This window comes from Dasypus novemcinctus, chromosome 9, assembly GCF_030445035.2.
Source record: "Dasypus novemcinctus isolate mDasNov1 chromosome 9, mDasNov1.1.hap2, whole genome shotgun sequence".
NCBI classification, from domain to species: domain Eukaryota; kingdom Metazoa; phylum Chordata; class Mammalia; order Cingulata; family Dasypodidae; genus Dasypus; species Dasypus novemcinctus.
Genome location: NC_080681.1, coordinates 14,156,374 through 14,176,579, shown reverse-complemented (window position 1 = coordinate 14,176,579; position 20,206 = coordinate 14,156,374). Strand labels below are relative to the sequence as shown.

Sequence of the window (20,206 nt, the reverse complement as noted above, 5' to 3'; positions counted from 1 at the left end):
ACAGCTTGGCTGGGGAACATAGTGGGATTTCAGCTGGAAGGATGTGGAGTTCACCGTACGGACAAATGGGGAAAGGAGACTTCCAAGCAGAAGGACCGGTGTGAGCAAAGGCATGGGGAAGTTTAAAGGACCGCGTGGGGCTGGAGCAGAGGAGGGGTGGGGCAGGCGACAAGAGATGCCTCTTCGAGGCCAGGCCACATATCAGATGTTTTCCAGGGGGTGGGCGACCTCACGGAGGGATTGAAACACATGGAATTATAGTGAACGGAAGAAAGGGAAAGCTCTTGAGGTTGGTGTTATAATTAATAGGCTCATCCTTTCAGGGCTCATTTAGATTCATTCTCACGTAGAAGCATAAAATGTGATTAACAACTCTGTGAGTGTATTTTCAGAATGATCGAGGGAATTCTAGGGCTCAGGTGCCCAGCCTCCCATCCGTCCTGCATTTGGTGGCCAGGAGGGATGCCATGGGGTACCCGCCGGCTTGTACATCACCCGCAGGCCAAGCGCCCTGAATGTGTCCTGTCACCGACAGCAGAGGCTGCCAGCTTCCCGTCAGCCACAGGATCATTTGTCTCCCCTCCTGGCCCTCCCAGCCTGCACCCTACCCCCAAAAACGGGAGATAAGAGGCCATGCTCGGGGGCTGCCTAGCAGGGAAGGAGCCCAAACCCGCTGAGTCAGGCTCCTCGGAGGGGCTGCGGCGCGCAGCGCAGAGGCCCCAGCCTGCAGTGTTTGCCGGCCCTGCTCTCGGCCTATTTCCTGCTCCGATTTGGGGATTTTCAGGCCCGGAGGGAAAGTCCCTCGGGGCAAATATTAGAAAGAGGGTGATCGCGCGGGATCCGCCCGGAGAGCGCAGAAGGAAAGGCCCGGTCCGAGGCGGGCGCGGGAGCAGGGCGGGGAGGCGGCGGAGCCAGGCGGCGTTATTCTCGGGGAGGCTTTGGAGCGGAGCTCAGCGAACAGAGGGCGACGGCGAGGGCGAGCGGGGAAGACGCGACAGGCCGGGGGGAGGGGCGCGGGGGGAGGCGGCTCCGCGGGCCCGCGGAGAGTGTGTGCCTGCGTCGGCGCGCGCGCGTGTGTGTGTGTGTGTGTGTGTTGGTGTGTGCGCGCCTGGCGCCCGTCCAGGGTGATTTCCCATAAACCACATGCTCCGCTGCACGAGCTTAAAAGGCTGTGCCGAGGCGCCGGCCAGTGGAGCTCGGCTGCGGAAAGTGAAAGTTCGCGTCGCCGCTCCTGCCGCCGCCGCCCCGGCACCCCTGGCCCGGCGGCGCGGCCCCTCGGCGCGGGCGAGGACTCTGCAGCGCGGGAGCGAGCGCGGGCGGCCGGCGCGCCGGGCCGGGACCAGCTGCCCGTATGAGCGCGCGGGGCGCCGCCGGGCGCTGCCCTCCCCAGGTAAGCCGGGCCGCGGCGCGGCGCCCGCCCGGGCCGGGGGCTCGGCGCGGCCGCGCGGAAGCCCAGGCGCCCCCCGCCGCGGGCTCCGGGGTGGGGGCCTTCCCGCCTCTGCACGCGGAGCTGCCTCGAGGCCGCTGGGGCGGCGGCGGGCGGCGCTGCTGCAAGCAGCCGCTCCTGGGGCTGCGGCGCTTCCCTTGCAAGGGAACGGCTGCTCACCCCATTGCACGGGATGGAACACTGAGCCCCTCGGGCGGGAAGGAGGGGTGCAATCCAAGCCGTCCCTGGCTCAAACGTCTTCTCTCCTTTTGCACTGCCCTCCGCTTAACGGGCTGTGATGCCGCCCGCGGACAGCTGGGCTTACGGGTGGGGAGAGCGCAGGGACCACGTCGAGCAAGGGGCCTGTGTGGGAGCAACGTGCTGGCAGAGGAGGGGAGACAGGCAAGCCTGTACTTGTTCTCGTCCACAGACAGGAGCCGGTGGGGACTGGCACGCCTGGGTCAGGCCGGCCTGGGAGCATATGAGGCCCCAGAGCTGCCTTGACCCCTGACGTGGGTGGCGCTAGTTCCGAATCTCTTTTTCTTGCAAAGTCTGGTTTTGGTCATTTGGGCAGTTCCTGGGCTTGGCTGAGGAAGATGGAAGGAGGGCTTGCTCTTGCAGAGCTGCGGATAGCGGCAGGGGCGGCTCAGGGCTATGATGCCCTGCCCCAACTGTGGGCAGCAGCTGGCTGCAGTCCTAGAAAGTGCCCGACGGCATCGTTCATAAGCAGTAAGCGCTCTCCCAGTGGGTTTACCTCCAAGAAGCCCTGGAGAAGATGGGAAGAGGTACCTGGAAGGGAGAATGCAGAAAAATATTTGGGGTGGGGTGGGTGAAAGGATTGCAGGTGTGGTGAGAGGGAGAAGAGCAGGTCTACCTGGGAGGAAAAGCCCAACCCGGTGAGAGAAGATAAGAGTTGATAAGGGGAGAAGGGTGAGAGGCTAGAGCAGCAAAATCAAGATAAAGGCCTGGAGGCGAGTGGGTGAGGAACGCTGAGCCGACACCCAGAGGAGTTCGGAAAGTAAAGGAGAAAAGAAAAAAAGGTCTGATTTCAGGCCTGGGTGGTTCAAGGGTCCAGGGTCTCTCAGGAGGCCTTGTTGATGGAGAAGATGGAGCAGGATGATAGGCAGGTGAGGGTGGACGGCTGGGCTGAGATGTCCCAGCATCTTTCTGAGCCCACCGCAAAGATTCCTTCCGAGGCAGCCCGGCCGAGGCAGAGGATGGAGAGTGGCAGGGGAGAGAACAGCCAGCCAGCCAGCAGCCAATGAGAGCCTTAACTCAGTGCCCGTCCAGATCCTCCTCTGAGACAGAGCTGGGGTCCCAGATCCAGGAGTCGCCCCCTTTGGCCACTTTCCATGCCGGCCTCCCAAGTGGTGGCGGCGAGCTTCTCACGCTGATGCCAGAAGTCTGTCCAAAAGCCAGGCAGCCCTCAGGGCAGGGCATCGCCCTCACCTTGCCATCCTCAAACATCCGTGTCGTGAAATGCCTGTGACGAGGTTGACTTCTGGGCATCCCCTTCCGCAGAGGCCCTTTCCTCCATGCCATTCGCGCGGGGGCTCAGAGCCACAGAGCCATCCTGCCTGGAGCAGAGTCACACCTGCAGCATGGTCCGGTTTCCTCCGATGGGTCTTGAACTTGCAGTTTCCGAGGCCCTGAGCAGCCATCCCCACCCAAGGCTACAGCCCCAACCGCCCAGCAGAACCCACAGTCTCCACCAGGACTGCCCATCCCCTCTCCCAAACTCCCCTGCCTCAGGGCAAGCCAGGACCCTCAGGGTCCCTGTGCTGAATGACATTGGTCAGCCTGTGTCTCCTCCCTCCAGGCCTCCTCCTCCCTCTCTGCCATCCAACTTGTCCTCATCCTTCAAAGCCTCACCAAGGCCTGTCTTCTCTGCAGCCTCCTGGGTAGCCCATCCAGAGCTGCTTCTCCTCCCGGGAAGAGCTGGCAAGCATGTAGGCTCTTGGTTCTACGTAAAGCAACGTGCCATAGCCTCCCTGTAGTTTTCCAATGTGCTACTTATTTGCAGTATTTGACTCAACTTCTGGATTACTGGGGGCAGAACCCAGAGTCCAGATTCCAGGAGGGTGCCAGCCCTCACCCCGCCCTGCCAGCATTTCCCTGAATCTGTGGGCATCGGCTGCCAGGAGACTGACAGCACCCAGGAGGCAAGCCAAATTTGGAGGAGGAAAGTGCAAGCCTCTCTCTGCCTCTGGCTGGAGAAGGGAAGACCTGAAGTCAGGGAGAGGGCTGAGGGCACCTCGGGGAGGAGACTGAGGGAGGAAGGAAGGAGGAATGACAAGGAGCCAGTAGCCAGGGTGAGCAGCTACAGGGCCAGGTGCGTGTCAAAATGGGAGAGATCTCAGACACCCTTCCCTGCCAGGAGAAAGGCTGGCACGGCTGATGTCGAGCCTGATGGGGCTCCGAGAGGCAGGTGCCAGCCAGGAGTGGCCCGTAGCCGGCACTGCTGCCTGGGATGAGAGATCGGGCCCCTTCGGAAGCACACACCCAGGGCTCCGGGAGGTCTCTGGCAGGGGATGGGCTCCCCGTGAAACTGAGTTTAGGTCCCTGGTTTTTGCAGTGGCAGAGCCAGTCCTGTGTGGAATCAGGTGGGAAGAAGGGCTAGGCAGGGCAATGTCTCTGGCGTGTGGTCTGGAAGCTAGGTCCCCCAGCTCAGTGTTTGATGCATCAAGGTCAGATAAGGGCCCGATGCAAGTCCTCCCCCTCGAGAGGTTTCCAGTGTCATGAGGAATTTAGACTGGCAGGCACATGACCCATGTCATCATGAGTTCAATGTGTGGTCAGGCTTGACCTGGGTTCATCTGGGAAGGCTTCTTGGAGGAGGTGACATTGGGGTTGTCAACCAGGGGGAGCGAGGCTGTGCCACGGTGGCTAGGAAATCCTGGGAAAGCTAGATTTGGGGAACACTGCATCCTGGGGCGAGGGGCAGAGCCTGTAGCATTGTAGGTAGGAGGCCTCTGTTTTGCCACCCTCGGCAAGGCATGGGGGCTCCTGGAGGGGGAGGGGAGAATGACACTGTGTCTGTCACAGACATGGCTGGGCCCCTGGATGCTGCTGGCCTGTCTCCTGGTGAGCAGGAGTGTTGCCAAGGAGGTATTGGAACACTGTAGCCACGTCATTGGGAACGGCCACCTGGCGCTCCTGCAGAAGCTGGTAAGTGTGTGGTGTGCGCCCAGGCCCCCACCTTATCCCCACTGGGGAAAGCGAGGTGGGAGCCGGGGAGCAGGATCGCAGGGAGGGCTGCAGGCAGGGAAACGGGGCTGTGCAGGACACGGCTGCGGCTCTCCCCCAGCGTCACAGAGGCTCCTCCCACCGACCTCCCAAGGTCAGAGCTTCCCACTCCCCAGTCCTGAAGCCCTCTAACTCCCCTGCAGGTGGGGGACAGGGTGGGCTTCCGGCCGGTTGCCTGGGTTAATGATTGCCCAAGATCATCCGTCCTGGGCTGGGTAGAGGCTTCTATGACTTGCTCTTGCTCTATGGGATGCCTCCTCCAGGGAGCCTGCCCAAGGCCAGATTTTGCCTCTGGCTCCTGGATTCCCAATTCTGCCGCCAGCCTGGCACCAGGGCCCCAGCCAGATTTGGAGGGGAGGCGCCTGCCTTACTCCCAGCCCTCCACCCCCACTTCCCCAACTCTTGCCCAAGCGCGGGGGCCGGGATGGCCTGCTCATCCAGGCCGTGAAGGAGTCTGCGCCCCATTCTACTCGGGCCTGCTGCCTCTTTCCAAACGTGGTCCAACCAGGCCCGGAATCAGGCTGCTGTGCTGCTTGGATGGGAATTTACCATCCCACTGGCCATGCAGGCAGGGTGGGGCACCAGTGGCCAAGGCCAGCTCCAGGGCCCTCGCTTGGGGACTGCGTGCCAGGCTCCCGCCCCCCGGCCCCTCCACCACTTCTGCTTGTGGCTGCTGCAGCAGTCCAGCCTGGATCAAGAGGCTTAGAATCCCAGAACCTTGCTCCGGGGACTAAAGGGGGCTTTAAGGATACCTAGCCCCAGGCCCTGCAGATCCTGAATCCCCCAAGCTTGGCCAGCCACTGTTTGAATTCCTGCCGTGACAGGGAGCTCACTACCTTCTGACGGAGCTAATGTCTATATCTGCCATTCGATACTTCTTTCTTGTAACGAACTGGCACCTGTCAGATTTCGTGGAGTGGGAGGCAGAAGGAAGAGACTTTTCTTCCACAGCCCTCCCTCAGCCATGTAGAAAGCACGGGCCCTTCCCAAGCCTTGGCTCCGTCTTCCCTGGTGGGGTTGGGGACAAGTGGTTGGGGTTCAGACCCTGATCCCCCCAGAAACCAGAGTCCCCGTTCTGAGGCAGGCTCCGGCCAGTCGCAGACCCCCAGCCACCCCTGGCCTGTGCTCTCTTACAGATCGACAGTCAGATGGAGACTTCGTGCCAAATTGCCTTTGAGTTTGTAGACCAGGAGCAGCTGGTGAGTGACGGCTCTTTAGAAGCCCACGTGCCAGCCCGTGTGGGCCTCCTAAGGTCGGGAGCCTGGCACGACGGTGGCAGAAGCCCCTGACCTGGGCAGGGTGGGGGTGTTGGGATCCCCGGGGGCTCTAGTCTGGGGTGCCCGGGTCCAGGGCTGGGCAGGGTTCAGGCCCTTCCTGCCTCCACATGTCAAGTACTTCCCATGTGCCAGGGACTTTTCCCAGTTTAATCTAGACAGTGCCACCACGTAAGACACTGCTAGTGCTTCTTATCCTCCGAGAGGTTCCCAGAGCACGGCTGGTAGACAGAGGCCTAATCTGAACTCTGGGAGACGGGCCGTATGGCCTGAGCAATACTTCTCCCCGGTCACATGCTTTGCTTAGGGGTGTCACCTGCATCCACAGGACAAGCCAGCGCCAGCAGCCAGTCCAGCCCTTCCCCTCTTCCTCCTTGCCCATGCACAGCCAGCTGTTTCTGCTCCCTCGTGGTTCCGGGTTCCGCCCTCCCCATCGATTTCAGGAGCCTTCTGGCCTCCAGGGCACCCCTCAGACCTCCATTAGGGGGCTGCTTTCTGAATCCCCAGCCTGTGGCCTTCACTTCTACCCCCTACACCCTGTCGGGGACCCCACTACCGCTGGAGATAGCCCAGGCTGCTTAGCCTGGCGCTTACAGGCTCCAGCCTCGGTCACACAGCCCTGCCCACCACCCCCGTTCCGTGCTCCTTCCTGCCCCCAAACCTCCTGAGCCTGCAGCGCTCGCCCACTGCCCCCACCCCAGCCCTTCCTCCGTCTTTGTGCCTTAACCATAACCTCTGCTCCAGCGCCAGGAAGGGGCTCTGCTGGCTGAGCCCTCACACACCTGGCCAGCACGTGCCTGTTAGAACTGAGCCCTGCGCTTCACCGTTACTCGTGGTTTTCTTTGTCTCTCTGAAGACACGGTGGTCTCCTTGAAGGCAGAGACGCCAGGCCACTTGAATCCTTTAGTCCTGTCACTTGGCCCGATGGGTTCCTAGTAAATGCTTATTAAAGGCGTGAGTGATTGAAATACTGAGGTCATTCTTTGGGCCCCCGTGGGGATTAAAGGGGCCAGATGGTAAAAGACTTTGGTGAGACGAAGCTGAGAGGAAGGAGAGCGGGTGCCCAGATCCTATGCTCCCTCTGCCCCCCCTCCTGATTAAAGCCCCATCTTCCAGAAACCCAGAGGTCTCCCCGATCAGAATGCACATGTCCTTCCCGTTACACCAGCCCCCAAGGGTGCCAGGTGCCAAAGGGAGACACCTGCCTGCAGCATCTCCTTAGCCCTGGAGTTGTGTGGTCCTTCCCCCCCAGCGGCAGGGCTGGGGCAGGCTGCAGCCCTCCATCTGCCTGGGGGGGGGGGGGCCTTCTGCTGTACAGCTCAGGCCCCCAGACTGCACCAGCCAGGCCATAATCGGCAGGTCTGCCTTTTTCAGAGTGATCCCGTGTGCTACCTTAAGAAGGCATTTCTCCTGATGCAAGACATAATGGAAGACACCGTGCGTTTCAAAGACAACACTCCCAATGCCATCGCCATCGTGCAGCTCCAGGAACTCTCTCTGCGGCTGAAGAGCTGCTTCACCAAGGATTACGACGACGAGCAGGACAAGGACAAGGTAGGAGGGCCCTAGAGCCCGGAGCACCGAGGAAGGGCAGGGGGCGGCCGTGCGGGCCGCAAGCAGTGGTGGTACCATCGGCGGCCCTGTGGCCCCTGGCTGCCCGGCCTTGGCCTTCGCTAGCCCTTCCCCCAGGGCAGAATGCATTCACTGACCTCATCTCATGCCATCATTTGCTCATTCTTCCATTTCTTCATTTCTTCATTCCACAAACCTTTACGGGCAGTGACTTTGCAAGAGGCACAGCGCTAGGCTTGATGTCACCGTAAGCAAGAAATACATGATTCCTGCCATCAACATGGGCTCTGAGAGAGAAACCGGGGCCTCTAATTTAAATGGGGTGGGGAAGACGAGACAGGCTTCTGAGTAAGAACATTTTAATATGAGAGCCAAAGATGAGTAAGAATTAGCAATAAGCAATAAGCCCGAAGAGCATTCCAGAGCAGAGGCTGCTATGCTGAAAGCCGGAGGTGAACAGGAACGAGCACATTCAGGGACCCCAAGGGTGGGCAACACAGCCGGGGCTCGGGCGCTGGGGGAGACTGCAGAGGAGGCAGGAGCCAGATTGTTTGGGGTCTTAATGATGTGCCCTGAGAGCAAGCACGGACCAGCCTGAACAGGCGAGCGGCCTGATCTGGCTTAGGTGGTAAGGCCGTGCTGCTTGCTGTGTGGCCAGTGGGCTGGAGTGGGCAGGGACGGAGGCTGGCAGCCCAGCAGGAGGCGACCGCGGGGGTCCAGGCCAGAGGCGAGGGTGCCTCTGTGGACGTGGAGGCAGGCAGCTGCGCGCTGACAGGTTTGGGAGGCAGAAGGAACTGGACTTGGGAAGTACAGTGGAGGTGAGGAGCTGAGGGGAGGGAGAGTCAAGGACCAATCCCAGGCTTTTTGCCGTGAGCACCCAGATGTTTTGGTGATGCTGACACGGGGAGGGCCGGAGGGTAGGGCAGGTTTGGGGGGAAGAGCCTGAGTGCAGTTCTGGCACATTCCATGTGAGATGTTTGTGGCATGACCGAGTGGAGATGCTGAGCAGGTTTTGAGGCCGCCTGGGGACCTTCGATGGAAGAGGAACCAGCGTGCGGGTCCCCAGTGAAGCAGCGCCACTGTGAGAAGGGGGACGGGCTCGGCCTGAACTCAGAGGAACCCCAAACTTTAGAAGTCAGGCAGAGGAGCGGAGACAGGGGAGGAGCAGCCGGAGAGGAACCAGGAGAGCTGGCGTCCCTGGACCCAGGAGAGTGCTTCAGCAGGGACAGAGCAGCCAGCTTTATCAAAAGGCGTTGAGCAGAGCAAGATAAGGGCAAGTGTGCCAAGTAAGATAAGGGAAGGGCTGCCTGGGTCCGTTGGATTTGGCAACGGGGAGGTCGGTGTTGGGGGGCAGGTGTCATCAGGGGGAATAGAAAGAGAGGAAGTGGAGGAACTTGGGGCAGGAAAAGAGAGACATAGCTGGAGGGGCTGCAAGGCTGAGGTTCCTATTAGTAGTAGTATTTAATAATAGAGAGGCACTAAATTAACATTTTAAATGTGGGGTTTTCCAACTATGAAGTTCATGAGAATTATTTGGGGGGCTTGTTTAAAATGCAGGTTCCCAGGACCCACGCCCAGAAGATTGGATTCACCAGGTCTGAGGGCAAGCCCGGGGATTCACATTTTAATAAGCTGCCCCAACCATTCTTCTCGGAAAGGGGCCCGGGGACCCCACTTGGATATGCCCTGGACTAGAACGGATTTGAATGCAGAGGGGGTGGACTCCAGGAGGGACAGAGCTTTGGAGCTAGTGGAGCTAGCCCTAGGCTACAGTTTCCTGAGAAGACAGGGGAGGGAGCAGGAGCGGCTGGGGAGGGAGTGGGAGCTGCTAGGGAATGCGGCATCGCTGCTCTTTTGACAGCAGGACTTGTGGAGGATTCTGGTTTCTTCTGTGACTTGCGTGAGAAGTGAAGTGTGGGAGAGGTTTTTGAAGAGAGGTGCTAGAGCCAGCGGCTTACCTCTTTCTTTGGACAGCCTGGGGGAGAGGCCGGCAGGGATTGTCAGCTTTGCAGGCAAGGTCACATCCAACCTGGATGACTCCTTTGGCCAGTGTCACCCGCTCATTCATTCATTCGTCGTCTAGGAGACTCTTGTATGAAGGGCCTGACGTGCCCAGGCCACGGGGTCTAGAGATGCCTTCACCACGCAGGCTAGAGCTCCTCCCTGGGCAGCTCAGTTTAAGGAAAAGCTCGGCGTCTGGGAGCTCTTGGCAAGGTGGCGGTCAGAGAAGCCGTGGCATTTGACCTTGCCTGGTGCGCAAGGAGAAGCGAGTCCAGGCCTGAGCCCCAGCAATTGAAAGTCAGGCAGAGGAAGGCATACTGAGAAGGAGCAGCCTGAGCGATGGGAGGAAAATCAGGGTCAGGCTCGGGCAGGGGGGGGCACCCGCATCCCAGAAGCAGAGAGGAGAGCAGCTCCACAGACAGTGAGAGCGGCCCCCTAGGGCTGCACACCCTCAGCCCTCCTGCCGAGGCACCCCAGGGCCACGGAAGGACCCACACCCCAGTCCCGTTCTCCATATCCCAGCAGCCTGATCTTTCTAAAACCCAAGACTTCCCGTGCACCACTCACCTCCCCACTGACCTCTCAGATGTTTTTCCTTTGCTCTATAGATAAGGTTAAAAGTCCTTGACATGGCCAGCAGGGCCCTTGCTGACCTCTGTCCAGATGCAGCTCTCACCACTTTCCTCCTAGGTGATAGCACTGCAGCCACTCTAACCTTCTTTCCTGCCTCAGGACCTTTGCACAGTCTGCTCCCACTGGCTGGACAGCTCTCTCCATGGCCCGCCCCCATCCTAGTTAGCTCCTACTCATCCTTTGGTCAGTTCCTTGGGGGAAATTCTCCATGAGCCCTCCGTCTCATTTAGTTTCCCTGGTTAGCCACCCTCAGGGCCCCCAGTACTTCTTCATAGGACTCATCGCACTTGTAATGGAGCATTTAAGGCTAATGCCCTTGCTGGACTCAGTGCCCAACTGGGCAGAGGCTACCCCTCTCCTTTCGATTGCACAGTCCCCAGGTAATTACTATATGGCTGGCCCATGACCAAGGATGAATAGATCCAGGGATAAATGACACATCCAATGGCCTCAGGACTGGTGCTGCTGCACCACAGGGGACAGGGGCAGGCAGAAATGGAAGGAAAAAGAAGTGGGGTGGGAGAAGGGCTGAGAGAGCTTAACAGAAGGGGTGGGGACGTGGGGCCCAGGGCCCTGCTCGCCAAACAGAGCCCCTGCTCTCCTTCTAGACCTGTGTCCGGACTTTCTATGAGACCCCCCTCCAGTTGCTGGAGAAGATCAAGAATGTCTTTAACGAAACAAAGAATCTCCTTAAAAATGACTGGAACGTTTTCAGCAAGAACTGCAGCAACAGCTTTGCCAAATGCTCCAGCCAAAGTAAGCACCAAAGGGGCCTCCGCCGGCAGTGGTGGGAGGCCGTAAGGAATGGGACGGGCTGGGAGGTGAGAAGGGGGGCTCGAGGGAAACCCCGGGGAGGCAGCTCGGCCGCTGCTGGCGCTCCTGTGTGTGCAGATGTGCTCGTTGGGCGGCTTCGGGGTCCTCTGGGCACGTCTTTCCTGACCATCCGTGCATGCACACCCGTATGTCTGCATGTCAACGCGTCAAGAAGGAGAAGGGGCCTGTAGGCATGGAGCCTTTCCCCGTGGGCTCTGCAGGCCAGCTGGACCTCTGGGGCTTCTGCGGAGAGAGCAGAGGCACCACCTGGAGCCAGGGCCCTTGGTCCAGGAGCCCTGCTGTGCATCACCAGGACGCCTTGGCTTCAGAAGTCCCCAGGATGCCTTGAGTGTCCCCTCAAGGGACAAGGCTGGATTTGAAGTCTGAGCGTCATCCAGACTCTCCCAGCTGCATACATGTGTGCCCTGCGTGTCCTCGTCTCCGCGGCCCATGCCGCATGTGCCCTCTTCTGTCCCGCCTTGCTCGCTGGGGCAGGAGCTGAGGCCCTGCGCCCTGACAGTTGCCAAGTCCAGTCTCGTGGCTTCCATGCCAAGGCCTTGTGCCCTGGCCACATCCTGTGCCCCGTTCCTGCCTGTGGCTTGGGTGTGGCTTCTGCCGGTGCATGATCCTGTCTCTCTGCTTTGTAATAAGGGTGTCCTGTGTTAGTGACCTGGGAGCCACCCTGCCGGCCTGGCCGCTGCTCACTCCCGGTTCGGCGTCTGGCCGCTGGAACCCTTGTCTGCCTGTTCTCTGTCGTCTTCCCTGTCCCCCACACCCCCGGCTGCTCATCTGAGCCCCAGCCTTTGTTCTCTGCCCCGAGTCCCTGCCGTCTGCACCTGCCTGGCCTGAGGCCCACGTCTTCAGCATCCCCACCCCCCCCAGCCCCATCCTCTGCTCAGCCCCAGGGCTGGGTTAGGGGAGGAAGGGGCCCCCAGACCCATATCCCCCCTCTTGCCCCCCACTCTGAGAAAACTGTGCTGGAGGCTGGTGACTCTATCTCCTCCCCGTCTTTCTCTCTCTCTCTGTGGTTCTTTCAGATGTGGCGACCAAGCCTGATTGCAACTGCCTGTACCCCAAAACCACCCCTAGCCGCGAGCTGGCCTCTGCCCCCTCTCACCAGCCCCTCGCCCCCTCCGTGGCCCCTCTGGCTGGCTTGACCCAGGCTGATGCTGCGGGGACAGAGGGCGGCTCCTTCCTGCCCGGGGGGCAGCCCCTCCGCATGGTGGACCCAGGCAGTACCAAGCAGCGACCGCCCAGGAGCACCTGCCAGAGCTTCGAGCCCCCGGAGAGCCCGGGCGTGAAGGGCAGCCTGGCCGCCGATGCATCTGGACCCACCCTGGGCGACATCTTGGACCCCGCGCCGGGCGCCAGCTGGGCCCCCGAAGAGGCCTCTGGAGAGGCCAGTGAGAGCCCAGTGCCCCAAGGGTCAGAGCTTCCCTCCTCCGGGCCGGGACGGCGCAGTGTCCAGGCCCCGGCCGCCGGGCCCAGCATCCTCCGGGGAGTGTCTCCTCCGCCACCTGGACCAAGGAAGCGCCGGCTGCCGGCCCCAGGAACTGGCTCCCCCTTGGATGGCTCTCCCGGGACTGCGCCCCCACGCCAGCGAGGCCTGGGCGGCACCCCCAGCCCCTCTGCTCAGCGAAGGCTTCCCCGAAGGCAGCCCCTCGGGGAGCTGGAGGGCAGGAGCACCAGGGACCGCAGGAGCGCGGCCGAGCCGGATGGAGGCCCAGCAGGCCGGGGGGCGCGCGGGCCCCAGGCCCGGTTTAACCCCGTTCCCTTGACTGCCGCAGGCGACGAGAGGCAGCACGGGGGCGCCTCCGAGCCCCAGCTCCCCGGATTTGCCTTCCACCTGCTGGCACCCAGCGCCCTCCTGGTCTTGCTGGCCGTGGGAGGCCTCCTGTTCTACCGGCGCAGACGGCGGGTGAGAAGACAGCGGCGAGGGAGGGCGGGCCTGGGTGTTTTGGACGCAGAGGGTGACAGGAGGCTGCCCGAGCTCGGGGTAGGGGTGTACGGGGAGGTTGAAGTGGAGGGTTCTTCCAGAATGGAGAAGGCTCAGGCTGGTCATCTGGAAGGGGCCAGGGTGGAAGTGGGAGAGAATATTCGTGGATCAGCGGCAGGATGGGAAGCCAGACGGGAGGGGTGACGGAGGAGGAAGTGGGGCTGTGCAAAAGGGTGTCAGGGCAGGGGGGCGTTCCTGGGGCCCGAGGACCAGTAGGAGACAGCTGCATGGGGAGCAGGAAAGAGGGTGTCGGGGGGCTCATCAGCGGAGAGGCCTCACGAATCCCCCCTGGCCCTCTGGCTGACACCCCTGGGTGGCTGGGACGCTTGTCACCCCCCACGGACGGCCTGGGGGTGGGGCTCCTTCCCCAGCCCTCAGCGAGCCTCTCTGCCCTGTCCCCAGAGCCGGCGACAGCACCAGACAGCGGATTCTTCCACGGAACAGCCAGAGGGCAGGTGAGTGTGCCTCGGGGTGGGGCCCCGGGGGGCACAGCCTTCTTCCCCTTGCACCGAGGAGTTAGAGATGCAGCAGAGGCTGAGGCTGGAGAGGAAGGGCCCCTCGGCTTCCCTGGAAGCCTGGGCTCTTGCCTGGCTTCTGCCCAGCGTCGGGCGGCCTCGGGGCCTAAATCCGAGAGGGTTAGAGAGCCGGCACAGCAGCCTTGGAGAGGTGGGGGCTGCCCCCATCCCCTGCCCCCGCCGAAGCCTCACCCCGGCCCTGTGCTCTGCCTGCAGCCCCCTGACCCAGGATGAGGACAGACAAGTGGAAGTGCCAGTGTAGAGGGAATTCCAAGGTAAGAGTCTGGTTTGATCACCCGCCACCCCATAAAGTGAGCTGCAGCCTTTCCGGTGCCCCTCACCGTCTGACCACATCACCAGCTCCCCTGAGGCCCACACAGGTGGCCGCCTCCCTCCCGTGCTTCCCTTTCCCTCCGTCGTCAGGTCTGATGCGCCCGCTGCCTGCCAGCTCTGTGACCTGCCCCCTCCTTCCACCCCATCTGCGGTCAGGCACTCTTCCCTCTTAGCCGCACGTCTGCCTTGGGTTTCTAGTCTTGCTGCCACCTTCGATCCCAGGACAGCCCAAATCCTCCACCACAAATGTAACTCGTGTGAGGTCTTTAGCCTGCCGGGGAGTTTTCAGTAGCCCTCTACCGTGCCGGCCGCTTTTCAGCTTGGCTTCCCAGCCCCTCCAACAGCGGCCGCCCTGGATGCATGCCTCGCACCAGCCTCCCCTCTCTTGGCTCGGCTCTTTAGCCCTTCTCCCCAGGCCCGGCCATTTCTGCCTCCCTGCCCTTAGAATCACGGAGCCGTAGAAGCTTAGTCTTGGAGGGGCTCTCGCCGGGCCTGGCGTCCCACCCCAGCTCCTCCGCACCGCTGACGGGGAGCCAGCCAGTTCCCTGCCACAGAATCCCAGCTCCAGGCCAGCTCCCTGCCTAGCCACAGCCCACGCCATCTCCAGATAGGAGATGCCTCAGAGAGGCAGAGCTGGCCCCCTCCCTCCACGCTCATCCTCCTTCCATCCTCAGGAGAGCCCTTGAACACTTAACCCACATCTTCTCTAAGAATTCTCCAAGCTAAGTGTGGCCAAGACCCTCAAACGTTCCTTATACCATGTGGTTTGCTGACCCCTCACCATCCTGGTTGCCCTCCTTTGGACACACCCGCTTATCACTGTCCCTCTGAAAATGTGGCACCCAGCCCTGGACACAGTACTCACATGTTATCTGACCAGCTCAGAGGACAGTGGGACTGTCCCTTCCTTGCCCTGGACAGTATTCTCCTATTCGTGCAGATTACGATTGCACTGGTTTTTATTTTTATTTTTTTTATTTTTTTTTAAAGATTTATTTATTTATTTATTTAATCCTCCCCTCCCCCGGTTTGTCTGTTCTCTGTGTCTATTTGCTGCGTCTTGTTTCTTTGTCCACTTCTGTTGTCGTCAGCAGCACGGGAAGTGTGGGCGGCGCCATTCCTGGGCAGGCTGCACTTTCTTTCGCGCTGGGCGGCTCTCCTTACGGGGCGCACTCCTTGCGCGTGGGGCTCTCCTTGCGCGTGGGGCTCCCCCCCGCGGGGGACACCCCTGCGTGGCACGGCACTCCTTGCACGCATCAGCACTGCGCATGGGCCAGCTCCACACGGGTCAAGGAGACCCGGGGTTTGAACCGCGGACCTCCCATGTGGTAGACGGACGCCCTAACCACTGGGCCAAGTCTGTTTCCCTGCACTGGTTTTTAAACCACTGTAGCGTACAGTTGTCACATGTTGCTCTCTGAGTCTTTGGAAAGCCCTCCTTCCCTCTCCTGTAATCTCTGTGAAGCCGGGTGGGCCGTCTCTGTCCTGTGCTTGGACAGTTTAATTTTTTCTTTTAGACAAGGATTCAGGAGCTTATATTAACCCTTGTCACAACCAGCTCGTGGGATTTTGCCCATTGCCCGAGCCTCCTGAAATGGTTTTAAATCCAGTTCTGCCATCTTCATAGCCCTTCCAACCTTGTTTCCTGCACGTTGCCGAGTGCCTTGTGTTCTCTTGGTGCTGCATAAAGATGTGGCCCTTACTCCCCTCCCTTCTGCTACCCCCAAGCCCTTGGGAAGCCTTCCTAATGACCCCCGTGGCCCTCGGGGCACTCTTCTAGGGGCCCTCTGGGGACTCTTCTAGTTCCTACCCCGTCTGCTCAAAATTTTGTATTTGGTTAACAGTACATTGATTTGCACTTATTTGTACATTGTTTTTCTGAGTTGCAAAATACTTTCTTATGGGTATATGTACATTCTGCTCCCCCTAAAAAGGTCGTCAGCTCCTTGATGGCAGGGACTGTGCCTTCTACTTTTTGGGCGTTTCTTCTACACCAGGTTCTAGTACAGAGAGGGCTCCTCCACACTCGCTGAGAACTCAGCAAATGTGGACTGGCTGGCTTTGGGGCCGACTGGCTGACCGTCCTCTCCAACTGAGCAATTGGCCAACCAGCTAACTGATTCCAACTGACTCACCGACCAGCTGACAACCAGCTAACCAGCTGGTAGCTGCCTCCCCGACTAGCTTGTTGGCTGGTGATCTGGTTGCCTGGCTGATCAGCTGAGTGGCTAACTGGCTGACTAGGCGGGGTGACCCATTCAAGCTTCCAATCACAACCCCTGCCGAGTGCAAGACAGCAACCTTGGGGCGTCCCTGTCCGTACAGCGACAGGCCTGGGCCACTCCTAGGAGACAGGGGATCTGGCGAATGCTTGGAACCAGGGGAGCCTATTTAGGAAGGAACGAAAAATACCACATCTGGAACCCCGGGGTGCACTTTGCCAGCAGGGTGGCCTAAGGCAGCTGAGTGGGCCTGCTGGGGCGGGCAGGGCTGGGAGCGTGACTCAGGCCCACTTGGGACTGGTACGCAGGGGGTGGTCAGGGCCCCCGGAGGTTGGCTCAGTGCTGCGCCCCTCTCTCCACTGGCCCCAGCCTCCCCCTTAGGCTTGGCCCTCTGCCCCATCCCCTCTTCACTCCCATTCTCCTTATGCTTTCCCCTTCCTCCCCTCAACATTTTCCTTAGAGAGGGAGCCCAGACCCTGGCTAGATCAGAGGGTCCTGTCCCCAGGCAGTCCCCACTGTGACCGCTCCCAGGAGCCTCAGAGAAATTCCGCACCCGCCAGCCAGACTGCCGTGGTGAGAGAGCAACGCAGGGGCACGGGACGAGACCCAGACTCGAGCACCGCAATCTCAGGGGGCCGGGAGCTGGGCAGCGGGCCCGAGCTTGCCCGGTCGCTCCTTCTCTCCTCCTAGGCCCCCAGCAGCTCGTGTCCAGTTTATGGGTACCCTCCGGAGCATGGGAATGGGCGGGGAGCCAGAGGCTGTGGTCCCGTCTTCCCTCCTGGCCCATCAGGGGCCCTGCCAGTCGGACCAGTGGATGGTCAGGGAGAGAGGCTCCACACAGGGTCAAGAGTCAGGCTGTTGGCTGGCGTCCAGGGGATTTCTGCTCTGGGAACAAAGCGTTCTGAGGAAGCTGGGCAAGGGGACAAGACGAGGGCAGGGCCCTGACTCCCTGGATGGTGGGGGAGGCCCATCCTGGAGGAGGCTGGGGTGCTCCGGGGTTAGCGTGCCGAATGGCGCGTCCCGGCGCTGCCTCGAAACCCTTCTGCCCTGGCCTAGGTTTTCCTCCTGTCCTCCCTTAGCTCCCTCTCAGTTATCATCTGTGATGACCCTCTCTGACCATTCGTGTGGAGGTGCAAACAGAAAGCTCCTCTTCTTTCCTGGCGTTAGCAGGAATCAGGCGTGTGCTCCCTGGCCAAGGCCAGGGAAATGGTCTTGCCCGAGGAAGGGTCCCAGGTCACTCCGGTGCCCCCTGCCCTCCCTCTCAGATGCGTCTGCTTGTGCAATGACCCGGCGCTCCAACCTCTACCCGGCCCCGTTACCGTCCCCCGTGGTTGCCACTTCCCCAGAGGGACAGAGGAGGTGAGGCCGTTCTGGCCAGAGGCTTGGGCTGTTGCCAGGGACGTCCGCCTGGTCCCCCGTGGCGGCCGGGTGGCTGGGCAGGCGAGGGTGGGGGCAGGAGGCAGCCTTGCAGCCTCACCAAGGGCCCACGGGAACGCCTCGCCTGCCCCGCCCACGTCCTCGGTGACCCCTCCAGCCGACCAGCTTTCCTTTTCTCCTCTGCAGCTGGGCGCACAGGACAGTCCCTCCACTGGAGGAGAAGTTACAGGGGCGTCCACCACCACCCCTCCCCAGCCATTCTCCGGAGACGATGGCCTGCCCCCCCATGAGAGCACCTGCCTGCCAGGACCGGGCCGGAGTGGCCAGGCTGGGTCTCTCTGCCCACCACCCTCTGACCTTCGACCAGCTGAGAGAGGGCCAGAGGATGCTTCCCAAACTCCTGATATTTATTGTGGGCCCTGGAGGCCCCCGTCCACTGGAGGAGGGTTGGTGAGCCCAGCTCAGGACCCTCTACGTGCAGGGGCTGCACCTCCCGTCGTTCGCCTGCAAGCTGACATCTGGGCCAGGAACCCAGAGGCCTATGGGATGGGGAAGGGCAGGGGCTGAGGAATTGAAGAGCCCTTGCAGCCGGAGAATCTGCCTGATGCCAAGGGTGCCAACGCTGACAAGCAGGGACCTGTCCCCGGAGAGAGGAGTGTGAGACTGGCAGGGTAGGACAGCGTCAGCTGGATTTCCCGAAAAGGCAAGGCGTGTAGCCCAAAGACTGGAAGGGGGGACCTCGCATGCACCTGCAGCCCAAGAGGGCTACACCCTCCGCTCGCCTAAGGGCAGGCGGGGAGGGGAGGCCAGCCCTGCCCTCAGGACCTGCCTGGACTGGCTCCTATGCCAAGGGGAGGCCCAAGCTCTGGCCTCCGCCCCGCCTTGCCCCCAGCACCAGCCAGAGCTTCTCCTGGAGGCCGCGCAGAGGCCGCGCTCGTCAAGGAAGCCATTGCACTGTGAACACTGAACCTGCCTGCTGTACAGTCCGCCCCCGTGCACGAGCGTCCGTCTGTCCTCCCGCCCCTCCAGCCTCTGCACGGAGTGCCCGAGCTGGCCTCGCTTGTCCACCGACCGAGGGAGTCCCTAAGCCCTGACCTCCCCCGGGGCCCGGCCTTTGACTCCCCACTGCTGGAGCTGCGTGGGAGAGCCGCCAGCCTGAGCTGGTCTCTCGGCGGCGGCCCCTGTTCGCCAGGTTTCTGCATCTTGCACTTTGACATTCCCAGGAGGGAAGCAACTCGAAAACAACTCGTGGGAGGAGGAGGGAAGGGCAGAGAGACTGAGACGCTGCAGGGTGAAGGCTGACTAACAATGGGTCTTTGAAATGATGCGCCCACCCCCAGGTCGGGGAGGTGTCTGTGCTCCGGTGTCCCCAGGCCAGTCTCCTTCCCCTGCCCTGGGTCCCCAGCCCCAGGCCCAGCATCACTGCTGCTGCCGGCAGCCACCCGGGGCTGAGCTCGTGGTGGTCTCTGCAAGTTGCCCTGGCACCCGCTCCCTCTTCTCACCTTTCTTCCCCAGTAGGCAATGGACACCCTGCAGCTTTCACCCCTGCAACCCCCCCCCCCACCTCTGGCCAGGCAGGGCAGGGGAGGGGAGGAACAGGAGGGAAGAGTGTGCACCGATTTCCTCTGCAGCCTCTTGGGGCCTCAGGCTCCTGGGCCCGTGGTCGAGGTGCTGAGACCCAGGGCAGTAGAGGGCAGGGCTGCCGATGGCCCCCTGGTCCTGTTGTGCTGCTGTGTCCCTGCTCTACTGCTGCCCCGGCCCCTCCACTGAGACACCCCATCCTGCCCGGGCCCGGACCTTCCCTTACTGCCCCAGAAAGCAGCGGTCCGCTGAGGGTGGGGCAGCAGAGAACTTCCACTGGGGACTCATTCTTCTAGTCACAGACTCTGTATTTGATGCTAGAAAATATGTATTTTTAAAAGGAAGCTTGGAGGAAAAAGGAAAAAAAAAAAGGCATTTCCCCCTTTATGCATACAGTATTTTTAAAGTCAGCAAAGCAAATCCAACCCATGGCAGAAAGCTCTTTGCAGGCGCTGGGTGACACAGGAGGAGCAAGAGGGGCCCCAGAGCTTCCTCTGGGGGTCCCCCCCAGCTACCGCACATAACCCCTCCTTTTCTGAGAAAGCCTAGAAGGAACATTGGCTCACGCACTGTGAGATTTCGTTTTTATACTTGGAAGTGGTAATTATTTTATATAAAGTCATTTAAATATCTATTTAAAAAAAATAGGAAGCTGCTTATATATTTAATAATAAAAGGAGTGCACAAGCTGCCACGCGTGAGTCACGGGAAAAGTTGTTTTTGGGGTATGGGGACGAGAAAGGGGCAGGCAGAAGCCACTTTTGGGTGAGCTCAGAAAACTTTTTCCAAGATATACAGAGAAGGAGGCTGCTCTCCAGGTTTCAGTCTCATTTAACCAAAACTTCCTGCCACTTTGCCGCCCGCGCCCGCGACACATTCATCCGCGCATCTGTTTAATAGGCAAGCAGGCAGGAATTAGCAAACCGCAGGCCTGGCGCGGCCCCTGCGCCAGCCCAGCCTAGCCCAGCCTGGGAAAACGGCTGGTTGGGCTCTGTCCAAGGACCCGGGGGCCGGCGAGGGCCACCTCCGTGCCACCTCCTTGCCGGCTGAGCCCTGTCGTCAGGACAGTGGGTGCTGGCCAGCTCCAGCAGGGCTCTGAGGAAGTGGGTGAGGCCAGTGGTGAGCGAGAACCCGCAAGCTGTGTGAGGAGCCCCAGGACCTGATCTTTTCCTGTCAATGGAGAGGAGCCTGCCCCAGGATGGGGCTTCCAGGCGGAG

At 60.9% G+C, this 20,206-nt stretch overlaps 1 protein-coding gene across 2 annotated transcripts; it reads left to right on the top strand.

Annotated features, from left to right (window-relative positions):
* The first annotated feature begins 1,188 nt into the window (after window positions 1-1,188).
* Window positions 1,189-19,683, top strand: CSF1 (colony stimulating factor 1). 2 transcript variants are annotated; one of them, XM_058303071.2, is made up of 9 exons: window positions 1,189-1,390; window positions 4,472-4,594; window positions 5,809-5,871; window positions 7,321-7,500; window positions 10,761-10,908; window positions 12,003-12,883; window positions 13,364-13,416; window positions 13,693-13,751; window positions 17,595-19,683. In XM_058303071.2, the coding sequence occupies exons 1-8, from the start codon at window positions 1,352-1,354 to the stop codon at window positions 13,736-13,738; spliced, it is 1,533 nt and encodes a 510-aa protein (XP_058159054.1). In that variant the 5' UTR covers window positions 1,189-1,351; the 3' UTR covers window positions 13,739-13,751; window positions 17,595-19,683. The 2 variants fall into 2 exon arrangements, with proteins under 2 accessions (XP_058159054.1, XP_058159055.1); XM_058303072.2 differs by having other exon boundaries at window positions 1,245-1,390; window positions 12,753-12,883; window positions 17,595-17,723.
* Window positions 19,684-20,206: the final 523 nt, after the last annotated feature.